This window comes from Lonchura striata, chromosome 7 (genome assembly GCF_046129695.1).
Source record: "Lonchura striata isolate bLonStr1 chromosome 7, bLonStr1.mat, whole genome shotgun sequence".
Taxonomy (NCBI): Eukaryota; Metazoa; Chordata; class Aves; order Passeriformes; family Estrildidae; genus Lonchura; species Lonchura striata.
This window is the reverse complement of record NC_134609.1, coordinates 34,956,146-34,970,919: the sequence shown is the minus strand read 5'-3', so window position 1 is coordinate 34,970,919 and position 14,774 is coordinate 34,956,146. Positions and strand designations below refer to the sequence as shown.

General features: G+C 43.0%; 1 protein-coding gene across 1 annotated transcript; it reads left to right on the top strand.

Moving 5' to 3' along the window:
* The first annotated feature begins 3,006 nt into the window (after positions 1-3,006).
* On the top strand, positions 3,007-14,308 carry LOC110469903 (nucleolar RNA helicase 2). The gene is made up of 15 exons (XM_021529119.3): positions 3,007-3,198; positions 3,693-3,962; positions 4,654-4,729; positions 5,406-5,584; positions 7,088-7,205; positions 8,062-8,247; positions 8,727-8,872; positions 9,539-9,688; positions 10,187-10,348; positions 11,061-11,180; positions 11,935-12,008; positions 12,211-12,370; positions 12,665-12,799; positions 13,181-13,225; positions 13,725-14,308. Exons 1-15 carry the CDS (start codon positions 3,094-3,096, stop codon positions 13,941-13,943), a joined length of 2,145 nt encoding a protein of 714 aa, XP_021384794.2. The 5' UTR covers positions 3,007-3,093; the 3' UTR covers positions 13,944-14,308.
* The last annotated feature ends 466 nt before the right edge of the window (positions 14,309-14,774 follow it).

The following is a 14,774-nucleotide window of genomic DNA, read 5'->3' as shown; positions in this document are numbered from 1 at the left end:
CTGGCCCCAAAAAATGGTGTGCAATACAGACCAAAGACTGACCAAAAGAGTGAACTGAACTATGACTGTGCCAGCCATCCTGGATCAATGGAGCTGGAAAGGGAAGGGTTTACTGATAACTCCCATCTTCTGTACCGAAAGGGACGTGATGGTGACACCTGTAACTTGTCACATCTGGATGAGAATTCTGAACACCTGCCCCCTGGCCACGCCTTTTCAGACACACAGACTGGAGTACAGCTGTGTCCCTAAAAGCCTCCAAGGTTAGTACCTGCCCTGCCCAGAACGACACAGCCGTAAATAAATGGGATACAAGACACAAAGGAAGTGCCAGCCTTGCAGAATCAACAGATGGCTCAAAGGAGCATCCAAAACCACACTGCACAGAGGAAAGTTGGCTGTGCAGTCAGGTTCTTCTGAAAGACCACACCAAGCATGAAGGAACTGGCCTCACTGAATGTGAGAAGGGCTCAGCTGTGACGGATTTCTGCCATGCTGACTCTGATGCTGGCACTTTGCAGAACCTCACCCATGAGGTGGGTGAAGGAGCAACACGCTGTGCTTTGGGCTCACAGATCAAAGAAGTGAGAAACCCTCCAGGAAAAAAGGAGCAGCTTGTAAAGAATACATGTCCTGTGATCCCACAACAGAAACACTCGGAAGGGACAGAAAACCACAGCATTACAGGAGACAGCGGAATTGACTCCCCAAGGTAAGAAAACACGTGACACTAAATTAGATGCTTTACCTCCAAAGTGACCAGCAGATTTAGGCAGAAATGTTGCAGTAAATCATAAACCCCTTCCCCAACAACAACATTCTATTTTTTTTTTAGACTTCAGTGTTCCGATCCAGAAACACCCAAACTGTAGAGTTCTGCTAAGTCTTTTAACATGAACATTCTCCCTAAATTGCTGCTGTTTGTATTTTGCATTTGTTTTCATGAGTCAAAAAAACAGCAGAAGTTCTGTCCTGCAGGTTGAGGTGACCAAGGACAGAAATTATAAAAAACATGGTGTTTGATAAATTCAGTGTTAAACACTGTGTTTGATAAGCTCCTGTTTGCAGGCAGGTTCAGCTCACTCAGATCTCCCCATGTGATGTTGAATATTGTTATAGTTGTACATAAAGAATAGAGATCCAATAGAAATTTCAAGTAGAAAATGACATTTGACTTGCTCATAACAGACAGAATGTGTACATGACCTGAGCTTTCACCATGTACATTTTGCCTGTAATTACACCTGAAAAATCCCTTAATGGAAAATAAATTGGTCTGAAACAAATTTTTACGCAGTTGTACACGGAGACCTCCAAACCTAACTAAATTGGCAAGAATCTATGTTAAAAATCACTTTTTGTTTTTTTACAGCAACACATATTCTTAATATTTTAAATGAGTGGTATTTAACTGTAATTAAACCATTGGAGTCCTCATTAGAGTTGTCCTCTCACCTTGAGAAGCCAGTATATGAAGGAATAAACCACAAACTACTGTTCCTAAGGGAATCCTGCTAATTGTTAATCTTTCCCTTAAGCAGCTCTTGGCTGTGCACCCTTCCAAACACACTTCCTGTGTATTACTTGGATGTGAAGACTTGAAATCTTTAGCAAAATACATTTCAGAGGGTCATTTTGACTGTTTGTACATATGCCCATCTGGGGCACTAAAAGCTAAGCCAACTCAGTTTATTTTTAGAACGTGAAGTCTGACTTCTAGTAATTATATTATTTTAGGTGGACTGAAAAGAAGATGAAGCTTCCTGCCAAATTCTAGAAGTATAAATAACAATGCGAAAATGAGGATAAGTGAAAGAACAATTGCAGCAATATTCCTTCATCTAACTCTGGTTGTGAATATTTGAATGAGATTGGTAAACTTTCCCCTTGTAACCATAAGGTAACAATCCTGTAAGTGCAGCCAGTCACATCAGTGAGGCAGTCTCTAAACCAAAGCTGTTAGTTAAAACTTTTGACAGTAGCGTTTGGGGAGGTCCGTGTGTATTTTGTTTGCCCTCATGTTTAATTTTTGTGTGTCCTTGTGATAATAAAAGTGAGAACTGGCATTCCTCATTCAGAGCACACCACTGATCTGGAGGGTTTGTTTCTCCAATGGGAACTGCAGTTGGACAGGGCTGTTTCACACTCTGACTCTGTAAAGTTTCCTACTTGTGCCACATCAATCAGCACGTGCTTGACTTTCCCTGCTAGAAAACAAAGCAAATGAACTAGACCTGCCCCTGGTTACTACAAAAGTTCCTTCAATCCCAAGGTTTTCTGACCGTGTCCTGCAGCACTCCGAGCTATCCTCAGTCTACCTGGTGTGCATGTGCCGAGCAGGGTTCAGTCTTTGCACGTGAGAAGGTGCTGGGGGCAGGAGGCAGCCTCAGGCCAGTGCCGCTGCTGTGGGACAGGCCCTGCGCTTGTCCTGACCGTCCCATCCGTAAGGAATCCACATCCTGGCGGCTGGTAGCATCGCTTCACACATTTTACTTCCTAAGGCCAATTTTGACTTCTTCCTCTTGATTTATCCCTGTAGCTACAAGCACATTGTGCTGGGCCCATGCTGCGTATCACCACAGGCTTGTGGATTTTAAATCTTAGTCATTTGGTCACACTGCCCTTTCCTACTTCAGACTTTTCACTGCTACTAAGCGCTTCTCTGCGGTAGTTATGGAGGCTAAAGTCGTTCAGCTTGCTAAGCCACTGGAGATTAGTTCTGGGGGCGGCAGGGCCCTGGCGGCGGCGGCGGGACGAGCCGAGCCCTCATGGCCGAGCCCTCATGGCCGAGCCCTCATGGCCGAGCCCTCATGGCCGAGCCCTCATGGCCGAGCCCTCATGGCGGCCGCCCCCCTCCGCGCGGGGCGCGCCGGGAGCTGCAGTCCTCACGCTATGCCCCGGGGCACGCCGGGAGTTGTGGTCCCGCGCCGACGGCCGCAGGCCATTGGCCGTTGGACGGCGTGGCCCCGCCCCCGCGCGGCCGGATCCGCCGTCCGTTGGCTGCCGGGCGCCCCGGCCGCTCGGAGTGTGACGCGCGGCGAGCGCGCGGCCGGTGCGGAGCGCGGCGTGGCGGAGCGGCGGCGGCGAGCGGAGATGCCCGAGGCCACCCGGTGCAGCAGCAGCAGCGGGGCCGAGTCGGGCTCCGACTGCTCCATGGACACCGAGGGGGTCCCGGAGAGCGGCCGCCGGCGGCACAAGGTACCAGGGAAGGGCTCCGGGTACGGCCTGGCCGCGCCCGCCCGCTGGGGCCGGCGCCCGGCGAGCGCGGCCTCGGATGGCGGCCGCCCGCACCGCCGGTGGCGCGGGCCGGGCGAGGCGTGCGCGGCGAGCCCGCGGGGCGGCCCGGGCCGGGCGGCCACGTGCGCGGGCGGGCCGGGCCGCGGCCTCGCCGCGTGTCGGGGCGGCCCCGCCGGACGCGCTGGGCCTGCCGGAGCCGGCCGGGAGCCCGGGAAGCGCTTCCCCGGCACCCGGAGCGGGGCAGAGCCCCGGAAGCCAAGGCCCGGTTGTCTCGTGGTCGGTAACGTGTCTCCTGAGCGGCGGCGGCCGGCAGAGATCTGTTGCCGTGTGTCAGCCGCCCCCCCGTCAGTAGCTAGAACGTGCGCTTCAAGCTTTAACTGTTCTGCGCCCTCTTCTCTGTTCCGTGTCGCTTGGATCCACGAGCGTGTGTTTTCATTTACTCTGTGCCTTGTCAGAAGGAGAAAAAGGAGAAGAAATCTAAACGCCGTGACAAGTTTCAAAGGGGAAAGACTCAGACAGATGACAGCGAGGAGTCGGCTGAGGAGCGCTATGCCCCGAAAGCCAAGAAATCAAAGAGTGTCAGCAAACAGAACGGTCACACGAAAGAGGAAAGCCTGGAGAAATCGAGATTGTCCTCCTTCAGCAGCAAATCCTCCCGCAAAAGCCGACAGAGTAGTTCTAGTGACACGTCAAGCGACAGCGAAAGTGAGAGCGAGCAGGATCAGGTAAAGCTAATGACTGCTTTTGGTTATAGTGATGTGTTGTGGCTTTTAACTCCTGCATTGTAACGCGGCCAAATTTAGAAGGGGTTGTATCCCATTTTCCTCCCCTTCCTAATCAGTCGAAAGTGCTGTAAAACATCAAGATTTAAAGTTCTCGAATTGTTCAATCTGCCAAGAATGTGCCAGAATTTTGAATTATGAAAATCTTGAAGTGTTGGACCAGTGCATGATGGTTTCCTAACTTCATCAGTCCGGTGCTGTGGTAGCTGTTGCTGGACAGACAGATTGCACTGAGATGGAGCTTTAATACGATCCAGCATCCATGAGATGTATGTGATTTTTGGAGTTGTCCTGTACAGAGCCAGGACTTGGACTTCGTGGTGCTTGTGGGTCCCTTCCAACTCGTGATATTCTGCAATTCTAATTAAGAGTTTTCAGTTTTGGGTTGAGTGTTTTGTATTTACTGTGCTGTTAGGTATGAAACAGCCTTAGCCTCCAGATCACTTTTCCTAACTTTGTCCAAGTTTGAAATACGATGGTAAAACAAAGAAGGCTCTTTAGCTGCAGCTGTGACACTGTCGCTGAAGAGTATGACACCAGTGTCTGTACTGAATTTACTTGAATTACCGTGAATTTACTGACAGTCATGTATTATTCACAAGGAATCTTACCTGAATTATTGTTTACCTAACAGGAGTTGACTGGAGAACAGAAGGAGGGTGCTTTCTCCAATTTTTCTATTTCCAAAGAAACTGTCCAGCTTCTTCAAGGTAAGTTTCTTGGCAAGGTATGACCATAGTATGTCAGTGATCTCTGTTGTGTTTTTATGCTCTACACCCTGGATCAATAAGCTTTGAGATGTGCTCTGCTCATGCCTGTACAGGCACAGATGCTGTGCAGAAGACTTAGGTTGCCTGCTCTAAATACACCTTTGACCACACACTTTGCAGTATTGTGCAGTTCAGCCTTTGCAGTAAAATTCTTAAGTGACATGAGCCAAGGAAAAAAAAAAAAGATGTGTGAGAAGGGCTCAGGTTATTTTGGTGTGAATAAAGGAAAACCAATTATATTTAGTATCTTTGATGTTTGCTTATACGTGAATTAGTACGAATTAAGAACAGAAGGGGTTTTGAGATGTGAATTATTTAAAAGGAAGAGATTTTCCTGGATAGCTAAGGAGTATTGCATAAATAAAGGCACAGTGCTGACAGTCTTTCATAAAGGCTAATAACTTCCTCTGTCCTAGTGTCTGGTGGTGTGAAGTAGAATAGAATTGACAGTCCCAGGGCACTCTTTGCAAATGACTCATCTGATCAAATAAATCAGTAGAGGTCCTGACTTAATTTAGAGTTGATGGAAATTCTTCTTGCAATAATTTTCACTGAGGAGTATGAAAGAACATTTGTAAAATAACCATATTAAGGAAGTTTCTTGAAATTGTCACAGCTCGAGGAGTGACATACCTGTTCCCTGTGCAAGTGAAGACCTTCAATCCAGTGTATGCTGGCAAGGATGTCATTGCTCAAGCACGAACTGGAACAGGGAAAACATTCTCTTTTGCTATTCCCTTAATTGAAAAGCTTCAGGGAGACTCACAGGAAAGAAGAAGAGGCCGTCCACCAAAGGTAACTGTGCCTGGCTAGAATGGTGATTTTGCTTTGTCTTACATCTGATTCAGGTTTTTCAGCTGCTGGAGCAGCTTTTCAGGTCTGTGCAGGGGTAAGCTAACCCACATTAAAGGTGATTTGAAAGCTGTGTCCACTGGGCTTTGCCTGCATCCCGTGCTGCCTTCCAGCCTCTGATGAAGAGCGAGGAGCACAACAGCTCTATCCACTTGTCAGTTCCTTTTTCTGCCAGGGAGACCAAAACTACAGGTGGTCAATGTGTTCCTGAATAATCCTGCACAGTCACGTTACCTGTTCAGGGCTAGTGGCTGCTGGATGCTTGTTTTTCTCCTAAATTGCTAACAGATCAGTTACTAATTGTAACTTGACAGCTTGATAAAAGCTGTCTACTCAAAAATGTTTAATTCTAAAACATGTAAACAGTGGGAGGTTTTAAAAATAGGCTTAATTTTCTCTAGGAGCACCACCAAATGTTGAAGCTTCTGCTCCATAGAATGCAGATTTGTTATGAGCTGTGTTCATTCTGCTAAGGAATACTACATGTGGTTATTCACTGAATTCTTATGATACCTCCAAAAAAATCTAGAGAAGCCAAAGTTGAGCACATGTTCGTTAATTTTTGTCAGTTTGTTTCATCTTGTCAGTCATCTCACAAATAACCTGAAGTGCCTTCCAGAAGTAGTACTAGCAGTTTTGTATGCATCTGCCCATCACATTGCTTGGCTGACTGAGAATGCTGTCTTTAGATTTGGCACAGTCTTTTGGAGAAGGAAGGGCTTTCTTCGAGGGAGCTCTAGGCCTTAGGAAAGATTCCAGACCTCACTCTACCATAATACACCACTGCCTGCTTTTTGGTAATAGGTTTTGATGTTGAAGGAGGTACTGGGATATGGATTAATGTTCCTTTTGTGAAGTGACTGCTCCCAGGCTGCAGAGCAGTGCTTCAGTCACATTTTAAACACAATCAATTAACCTGCCTGCAGGGAGGGCTGCGTATTGGAAGAGAGGATGGTTCCCTGGGTGCCTCTGCAGGGGTGTGGATTAGCACAGCAGCTCTGCAGACTAACATATGTTTTCCCTGAGCCACAGGGAAGCTGAGAGACAGCTGACAGCTCAAAACCTTGCACTTTTTCACAGGACTGTGAAGCAAAAACCTTTGTAACCCATGTCCTTCAGTCTTGATCTCAGTCAGCATATACGCATGTAGAAGAAAACTTGTAGCTGGTCTGTTCAGGAGCTGGAGCTAAATAAGATTTAAGTCCCTCCTATCCTGTTTAAAAAGAAGCTAGCCTGTCCTAAATGTGTATATGTTGAAGAGTTTAATGATGCTATAAGAAACTTGAGCCGTGTTCTTCTCCAGCCTTTGCTTAGATAATTATTTAAAACAGATTTTTTAAATTTAATTTTACAAAGGGTTAGATCTAAATTAATGATCAGAAGTCTAGTGGTTTCTTGGCAGAAGCCATGCTGAGAAAACATCTGTTTTGTCTTTTTTCTATGCAGGTTCTAGTTCTTTGTCCAACAAGAGAGCTGGCAAATCAGGTTGCCAAAGATTTCAAGGATATCACAAGGAAGCTGACAGTGGCTTGTTTTTATGGAGGAACTCCCTATAATGGACAAAGTAAGTGATAGGACTAATAATTTAAATATTGATTGACTGCCATATTTAAGAAGTGCAGTTGGGTCTTTCCAGACACACATTTAACAGCTCAAGAGCTGGAGACTGTTCATGGGAAATTCAGCAGCTCAGAATGTATCTTCTTCTGGAGATACATAGCTGTGGTCTTCAGTTATGTTCTTGGTGTTACTTATCTACTCATGTACCTTAAATTAGAGTGAAACAGAATATGCTGTGTGTGTAACCTGTATTTGGATTTAGGTTATTGTAAACCCATTTTCATTAAAAAAGTTTAGTCTTACAGCTGTGACTGGGTATGTGTTTTTTCATGTGATAAGGGATATGTAGAGGATTTGTAAAGTGGGGAAGAAATTGTTGTGGCAGCATAATTTACTGCCTTGATGATTGTAAACAAGGAATGAGAGTGAGCTCTTTTATGGTGATACATTTTGAGACATTAGGGATAATTTTTTTTCAGAACCTCAGAATCTCAGGAAGGATTTGATTTCAGTGATTTGGATAGTTAAATATTTTTTTTAAAGTTTCCAGTTAAAGTAGATAATTTGGGAAGAGCTGACTATTTCTAAAGAATATTAAAAGAAGTTCACCCTTGCTGCTTTAAAGTACAGGGAGAGAGAAGGGTGGTAAGGTCTTTTTTTTTTTTTTTCCCTTCAGGAAGAGCAGATTTTCTGCCTTACATTTTTTGTTCCAAATTTCTCTTTTAGTTCACCATTTGTTCTCACTTTTGTAAGAAGAGTACTTATGAGTAGTTTAAGAAGCTGGTTTGTTATTGCCATGTGTTACTGCTGCAGAGTGTGTTCCTAGTTCACTGCTAACTCTTGACTTCCCTGTTTACCAGTTGACCTCATGAGAAGTGGCATTGACATTTTGGTTGGGACACCTGGTCGAATCAAAGACCACCTGCAGAATGGCAAGCTGGACCTTACCAAGGTCAAACACGTTGTACTTGATGAAGTTGACCAGATGCTGGACATGGGATTTGCTGAGCAAGTGGAAGACATTTTACGAGTTGCATACAAGAAGGGTAATCTCAATATTTAAACAAATAGTAAGAAGTACTAGTAATAATTTAGTTGGCAAAAATTCAGGTATAAGGTGATTTTGTTTAGAAATTACTGGATATTATGTATTGTGAATATGTGGGAATCATTCACAGAACCTGTGCAAAGCTTGGAAGTCCAGTACCTAGGGGTCTTTGGCACTTATCTTTAAGTTGTGTTTGGACTTCTTCACATTAAGAGGAATTAGCTTTTTACCTTTTTTACTGCTTGAAAACAGACTGGGCTTTTTGGCCATAGTAATTTTTTCATAATCTTGAAATTGTTTAGACTTTCTAGAATATTTTTTACTCCAGGTGTTGGGAATGCAAAATTTACAGTAGTTTTCTTTACATGAGGTACTGGTATTTGTCCTCATTTTTAATTACCCATATAATCAACTTGTGTACATCTGTTAGGTGAAATGTATGAAGTTTGTGAAGCATTGTTCTGTCTTTTTGTTAAGATTCTGAAGACAATCCCCAGACACTGCTGTTTTCTGCGACTTGCCCACACTGGGTGTATGATGTGGCTAAGAAATACATGAAGTCTAGATATGAACAGATTGACCTTATTGGGAAAAGAACTCAGAAGGCTGCTACAACAGTAGAAGTGAGTAAACTCATGTGAAACGTTTTCAAGCCATTTCCCTTTTATGCCACAAAAGTCACCTCTTCATAAGGTGCATTATCACAGTGATGTTGGAAGTTGTTTTGAGAAATTTTTCCAAGCATAAAGCATGTTACAGCTGGTCAAGTTGTTTTTGGGTTTAGGATCTGACTTATCACATCACAGTAGAGAGAAGATTTTCTTGTAATTTTTGTGCATTTTCAGAGAAAAGCACACCTGAATTTATCAAAGTTTTAAGCAAAAGGCACACATTAACATCAGCCTGCTGCTTTTAGTTCTTCATGGACATCCCAGCTGGCTTCTAGGATTTGGAATACAAGATACTTTTTTTCAGACTTCCCATAGTATCTCATCTCAGTAGCTCTTTGCTTGCTGTGCAGCAAATACCATAGCAAGGAATATAATACAAATATGCTAGAGGCTTGATTTTTCTCTTACTGTAATTATTTTGCTGAACATCAGACTAATTGTGGTGGGCATAAATATAAGAGCCTTATGGATTTTGGATGTTCCAGGGTTGTGAGTTAGCACATTTTTCCCATGAGGGAACTGTATAACTCTTTACTATTTCTGTATTTAACAGTTCCAAATGTATTTTATAATAACCTTAACTTTACATAAGCTTATCACTGGAATTTCTTTCTGTAGCATTTGGCAATAGAGTGTCACTGGTCTCAGAGAGCTGCAGTTATTGGAGATGTCATTCAGGTCTACAGTGGCAGCCATGGAAGGACCATTGTCTTCTGTGAGACCAAAAAGGAGGCAAATGAACTGGCTTTGAATGCTTCAATCAAACAGGTATTTTATTGTGTGTATTAAGTAACAAAACCTTTCAGACATGTATCAACCCTATGTTGATACCAGACCTATGCTGAGTAAGTTTTAAGGAGAGAGTTTGACAGCTGTGTGTGGTCTGATAGTTCACTCTTTCTTGTGGACATGGAACAAGAATTGCAGATTACTGGTTTGAAACAGCCGAGCATTGCGTAGATCTAGGTGTGGATGGCAAGTTAGGGCAGAGTTTTCATATGTCACAGTAATTAGATGTGAGCCGAGACATACATTGTCTCAGTTCTGTTTTCCTGCCATTGTTAAAGGTCTTTGAGATATATGAATAAGAATTACTGAGTACATACTGTGAGACACCTAAAATATAAACTTGAGTACTTCAGTTATTTTTCTTTATCTTGCCACTCAGTACCTATCAAATACCAAGATTTTGTACCAAAACTGACCATAGAATGGGGAGCACTGTCTTGGATTTTGGTGTGGTTCTAAAATAATACTGTTTTTCAGGATTGCCAGTCATTGCATGGTGACATTCCTCAGAAGCAGAGAGAGATCACACTGAAGGGTTTTAGAAATGGTTCATTTAAAGTTCTGGTTGCAACCAATGTAGCTGCCCGTGGTTTAGATATCCCAGAAGTTGACCTGGTTGTACAAAGCTCACCACCAAAGGTAGGAGACTGTTACATTGGATGTCTTGTAATAATCTGTAGTCTTGTTTTCAAGTGGTGTAGTGTTATCAGCTGATGGTATTGACCACACAGAGTTCATCAGCATTATGCCTAAGGAAGAGCAACGTCCAGCTATGTAGAAGTAGTTTCTTAGAGGATTTTTGTGAGTGTGTCAGTCCGTAGTATGTTTAAAGATGATTTCCTTAAAATGTCTTCTTAGGAGGCGGTTCAAAGCCTTCCCTTAGAAGCTGGGTATGGTGATTGCAAGGCTGGGAGCAGAGGGAGGAATGATTCTCTTGAATGGGGGTGAATGTGGGGTGTGGACCACAACCGTAAGAACACTGGCTGAAGTTAAAAGGGTTTGGAAGAAACAATGTAATGTTGCAGTGAGTAAGCTATTTTAATACTGCAGTGGATGTGCAGGAGGGGAATGGGATTGTTGCAGAGGTACACACACTCCAAATGTGTGGTGATGCATAAAGAAAAGTTGATTCATGTTCACAGCTTTTGTTTTTAAAGCCATGATTTTTAGATGATTATGGAAAAGCACATTTGGTCAATATTAGTGAAATAATGTCTTGTAATTTAATTCTGTGATTCAGTTACTCTGCATTGTTGAGGCTTATCTGTGATGGCTCCTAGAGGTGAGGTGGGTGCAGTGAACTGGTGAAATGACAATGCATGAGGTAACTCACAGGCCTCTGTTTCTGAAGGATGTGGAGTCCTACATCCATCGCTCGGGGCGCACAGGCCGAGCTGGGCGCACTGGGATCTGCATCTGCTTCTACCAGCGGAAGGAGGAATACCAGCTGAGACACGTAGAGCAAAAGGCGGTAAAGTACAGTTTTCTGCTAATTGCGAGGCTCTAATTGGGTCAGCTGCGGAATGCAGTTTATGAAGCACGCAGAGGAGGTTCAGGCACTTTGAGGAGGGTGGCTGCAGTGTCGGTTTCTGTGGAGCAGGGAGAGCACTGCAGATTCTAACACCCACACCTCTTCAGCAAATGCCAGTGAGGTTGTCCTGTGGAAATGAGAAAAAACTCGCAGTATTTCTTTGTGGTGTTCACCCTGGTTGTCATCTGATCAGTGATGTGCATATGTGCAGCTTTCTTGAGAGCTGTTACTTGCATTTTTGCACTTTGTGCAGTGTTCCATATGCTAGTTTCCTCAACAATTAAGTGTGTGTTTGTGATAAGATGGTTTATTCCTGGCACATAAAGCAATGTTACAGTTAGACTAAGGCTCTGTAATTTGTACTTAAATCCAAATCTATCAGACTAAAAGTAGTAATTTAGAATTTGTAGGACTCTGTTTTCCCCAGAAATGTACCAAAATGGTTTATGTTTTCAGTCTAAGCTCACCGAATCATTTAAACTGATCTGGTACAAAAAAAGCCTTCTAAGTGTTAGCTATTTTTCTGTAAGGTTAACCTTACCGTTTTCTCTAGGAAAAATTGGAAATTAAAATCTGAAAACGAGAAAAATTACAGACTGAAATGCTTGTTTTTATGGAGTTCAGTACTACTTCTTTAGAACTGAATTATTTATGGTCTGCAATTTTTATTAGTCTTTTACCTTTTAAATTTCAGGGCATTACATTCAAGCGCGTTGGTGTTCCTACTGCAACAGACATAATAAAGGCTTCCAGCAAAGATGCCATGAGGTGTGTTCGGGGACTCCGGCCCTCTTCTATCTTCCTGCTTTCCTAGTTCACAAGGGCTATTTGAATTTTTCTTTACTGTCTCTTTGAACTTCCTGAGCACTGCTGAAATCTTGGACTAATGTTTTTTTTTTTTCTATTCCAGAGCCTACTGGTGTATAAATTGTTGTTTGTTTGTTTTTTTTTTTGTGCTATAACTAATTAGGTGCCTGGATTCTGTTCCTCAGACTGCTATTGAGTATTTCAGAGAATCTGCTCAGTTGCTAATAAAAGAAAAGGGACCAGTTAATGCTCTGGCTGCAGCTCTGGCCCATATTTCGGGTGCTACTTCCATTGAACAGCGCTCACTGCTGAACTCAGATGTGGTAAGGAAAGGGTTATGGTTTAATGCTTGTCTTGAAACTGGAAAGAAACAACACCACCCCTGTGTTGTCTGGATAGAGAGTTACTTGTCTTCTGACCATTTTGTTCAAGAACTATACTTAAGCCACTAGGAACTACTGATTTTGTTAAAAGCAACAATATAGTGGCTGTAAAGATACTTGATGCCCTGTAACACTACCTACTTGAAGATTTAATTAAGGAACTGTACATTTGTAGCTTTCTCCTGTCTGATATATGTGCTGAAGTCTGAGTGGAACGTGCCCAATTCTTTTCAGGGATTTGTTACAATGATACTACGCTGCTCTGAAGAGATAAACAACATGAGCTATGCCTGGCGAAGACTGCGAGAAGTGTTGGGTGATGATGTTGATCGGAAGGTGAACAGAATGTGTTTCCTCAAGGGAAAAATGGTAAGTTTCTGTTTTGTTTCTTACATACTGGGCTCTTCTGATTGCAGCCTTTTCTTAGCAATTGTCAGGGGAGCTTTTTGGTCTTTTTCTCTATTCCAGGCACTGTTGATGATGGGCCTCAATCTGGTTTTTTTTAGTGCTTAGGGCTCTGCTGACATGCTTAGGAGGTAGGATAGTGCATGGCTGTGGGGATAGCAAAATAGGGAAAAGGTATGAAAGCGTGTTAACTCTGCCATAATGACAAAACAGAAAAGCATTTCTTGGCACAGTCAGTTCTGATAGTGCCTGCCCGTCAGGTGTAGGTTTGTGGGCTCTGTTGTTTTAGTTGCAGTCATTTAAAACGCTTACCTTGTATGCATTAAAATTATTATTTCTTTTTAGGGTGTGTGCTTTGATGTTCCTGTGGCAGAGCAAAAAGAAATAGAGGTATGTTCCTTGCAAATTCTGGGTGAAGCAGGCTGAAGATGAAACTGGCTGGACTGGGTTAGATGGAAAACATGACATAGCCTTTATCCTGCCTTTCCTGGTGGCAAAAGGGATGGCTTGGAGGGAATTGAAGAACAGAACAAGCTCACAGTGTTTTCTTTTCTAAGGCATCCCCCTGTGACCAAAAGTCTGTAACTTGAAACTGATAAAAGTGGCGCTGGATTAATCTTGCTAGGCAGCAAGCTTTAATCCCCTTTTCTGTATTCCCTGCCTCCTGTTTTCACCCAGAATTCTCTCCACAGTAAAATTAATTCAGATTTTTGCTTGGTAGCCATTAGTATTACCATGCCAAAATTATTGATCCCTTCAGTTAGAACCTTGAATCCCATTTATCAGCTCATGATTTTACCTTTTCAGTTGAGCAGTTTTAATAATTATTACATACCCTGCATTTGTATTCCTAGAATTTAACTTGCTGTGTCTGACTTCATTCTGGTAGGCAAGGTGGGAAGATTCAAAACACTGGCGTTTGTGTGTGGCCACTGAATTACCAGAGCTGGTAGAATCTGCACGAGGAGGAGGAGGAGGAGGAGGGAGTGGTGGAGGAAATGGCCGAAGCTTCTCAAGCTCCAGGAACGGTCGGCGTGGGGGCTCTGGTAGAAACAGATTCAGGAGCAGAGGCCAGAAACGAAGTTTCAGCCGAGCGTTTGAACATTAACTTCAACAATCCAGAAGTGAGGAAAAAAATGGGACTGAAGTATTTTATATTACATTACACTAGGCTGTTTCTGTGTGTTTGTACCATTGGGGAAAATACTTCATTAAGATATTTTTTTTTGTCAGTACTACTCTGTTCATTACAAGGTTCTGTTCATTTAAAAAAAAGTGCAAAGAAAAAAAACCCAAAAAACCTGCAAGAAAAAAAAATTGTTTCTTTTGTTTCTCATATTGCTCTTTTAATCTTCCCATAATTGTCTGTTGCGTTCAAAACTGTAGCCTGGTTCACTGTATAATACATAGATCTGAATTGCTGCTCAAACCTGTACATTTTCTGATAAAATTAAATATTATTTTACAACTTCATATTTTGTTGTCACGTATTTGAAGTAGTATTTTGCAGGTGGATATGTGGGAAGGTGCCACATTGGGTAGTGTGACAGCAGGAGCCCTTGAAAGAAAAATAAATCAAATTGGTTTTTATTTTGTGGGTTTGTAATGAAGATCTTCTTTCCCTAAAATGTAGTAGTTTTTAGTTTCTGTCCCAAACTGTCACTCCTTATAAAATGGGGGTAGGAAAGGTGGTTTCTGAAGCGTGAGGGGAAGCCACGTGAGGAGCAAGAATTGTGAGGAGACCCATAGCCCTGTGAGGGTGTTGCAAAATGGGGAATATGTCAAGATACCATAGGTAAGAATATTCTTCAATGGCAAGATCTTTGTTTTCAAGCCTAACTAGCGGAAGAAACAGTAGCCCTTTGCAAGGACATCCTGGAGCTAACGAGCTTTGAGGATAAAATGAATCAGTATGTTGATGTATATTTTATGTGTCCAT

Coding starts and splice junctions, on each gene's coding strand:
- LOC110469903 (XM_021529119.3), top strand. CDS start 3,094: ATGCCCGAGGCCACCCGGTGCAGCAGCAGCAGCGGGGCCGAGTCGGGC. Junction 7,206..8,061: donor AACTCCCTATAATGGACAAA/GTAAGTGATAGG, acceptor CCTGTTTACCAG/TTGACCTCATGAGAAGTGGC. Junction 11,181..11,934: donor GACACGTAGAGCAAAAGGCG/GTAAAGTACAGT, acceptor TTTAAATTTCAG/GGCATTACATTCAAGCGCGT.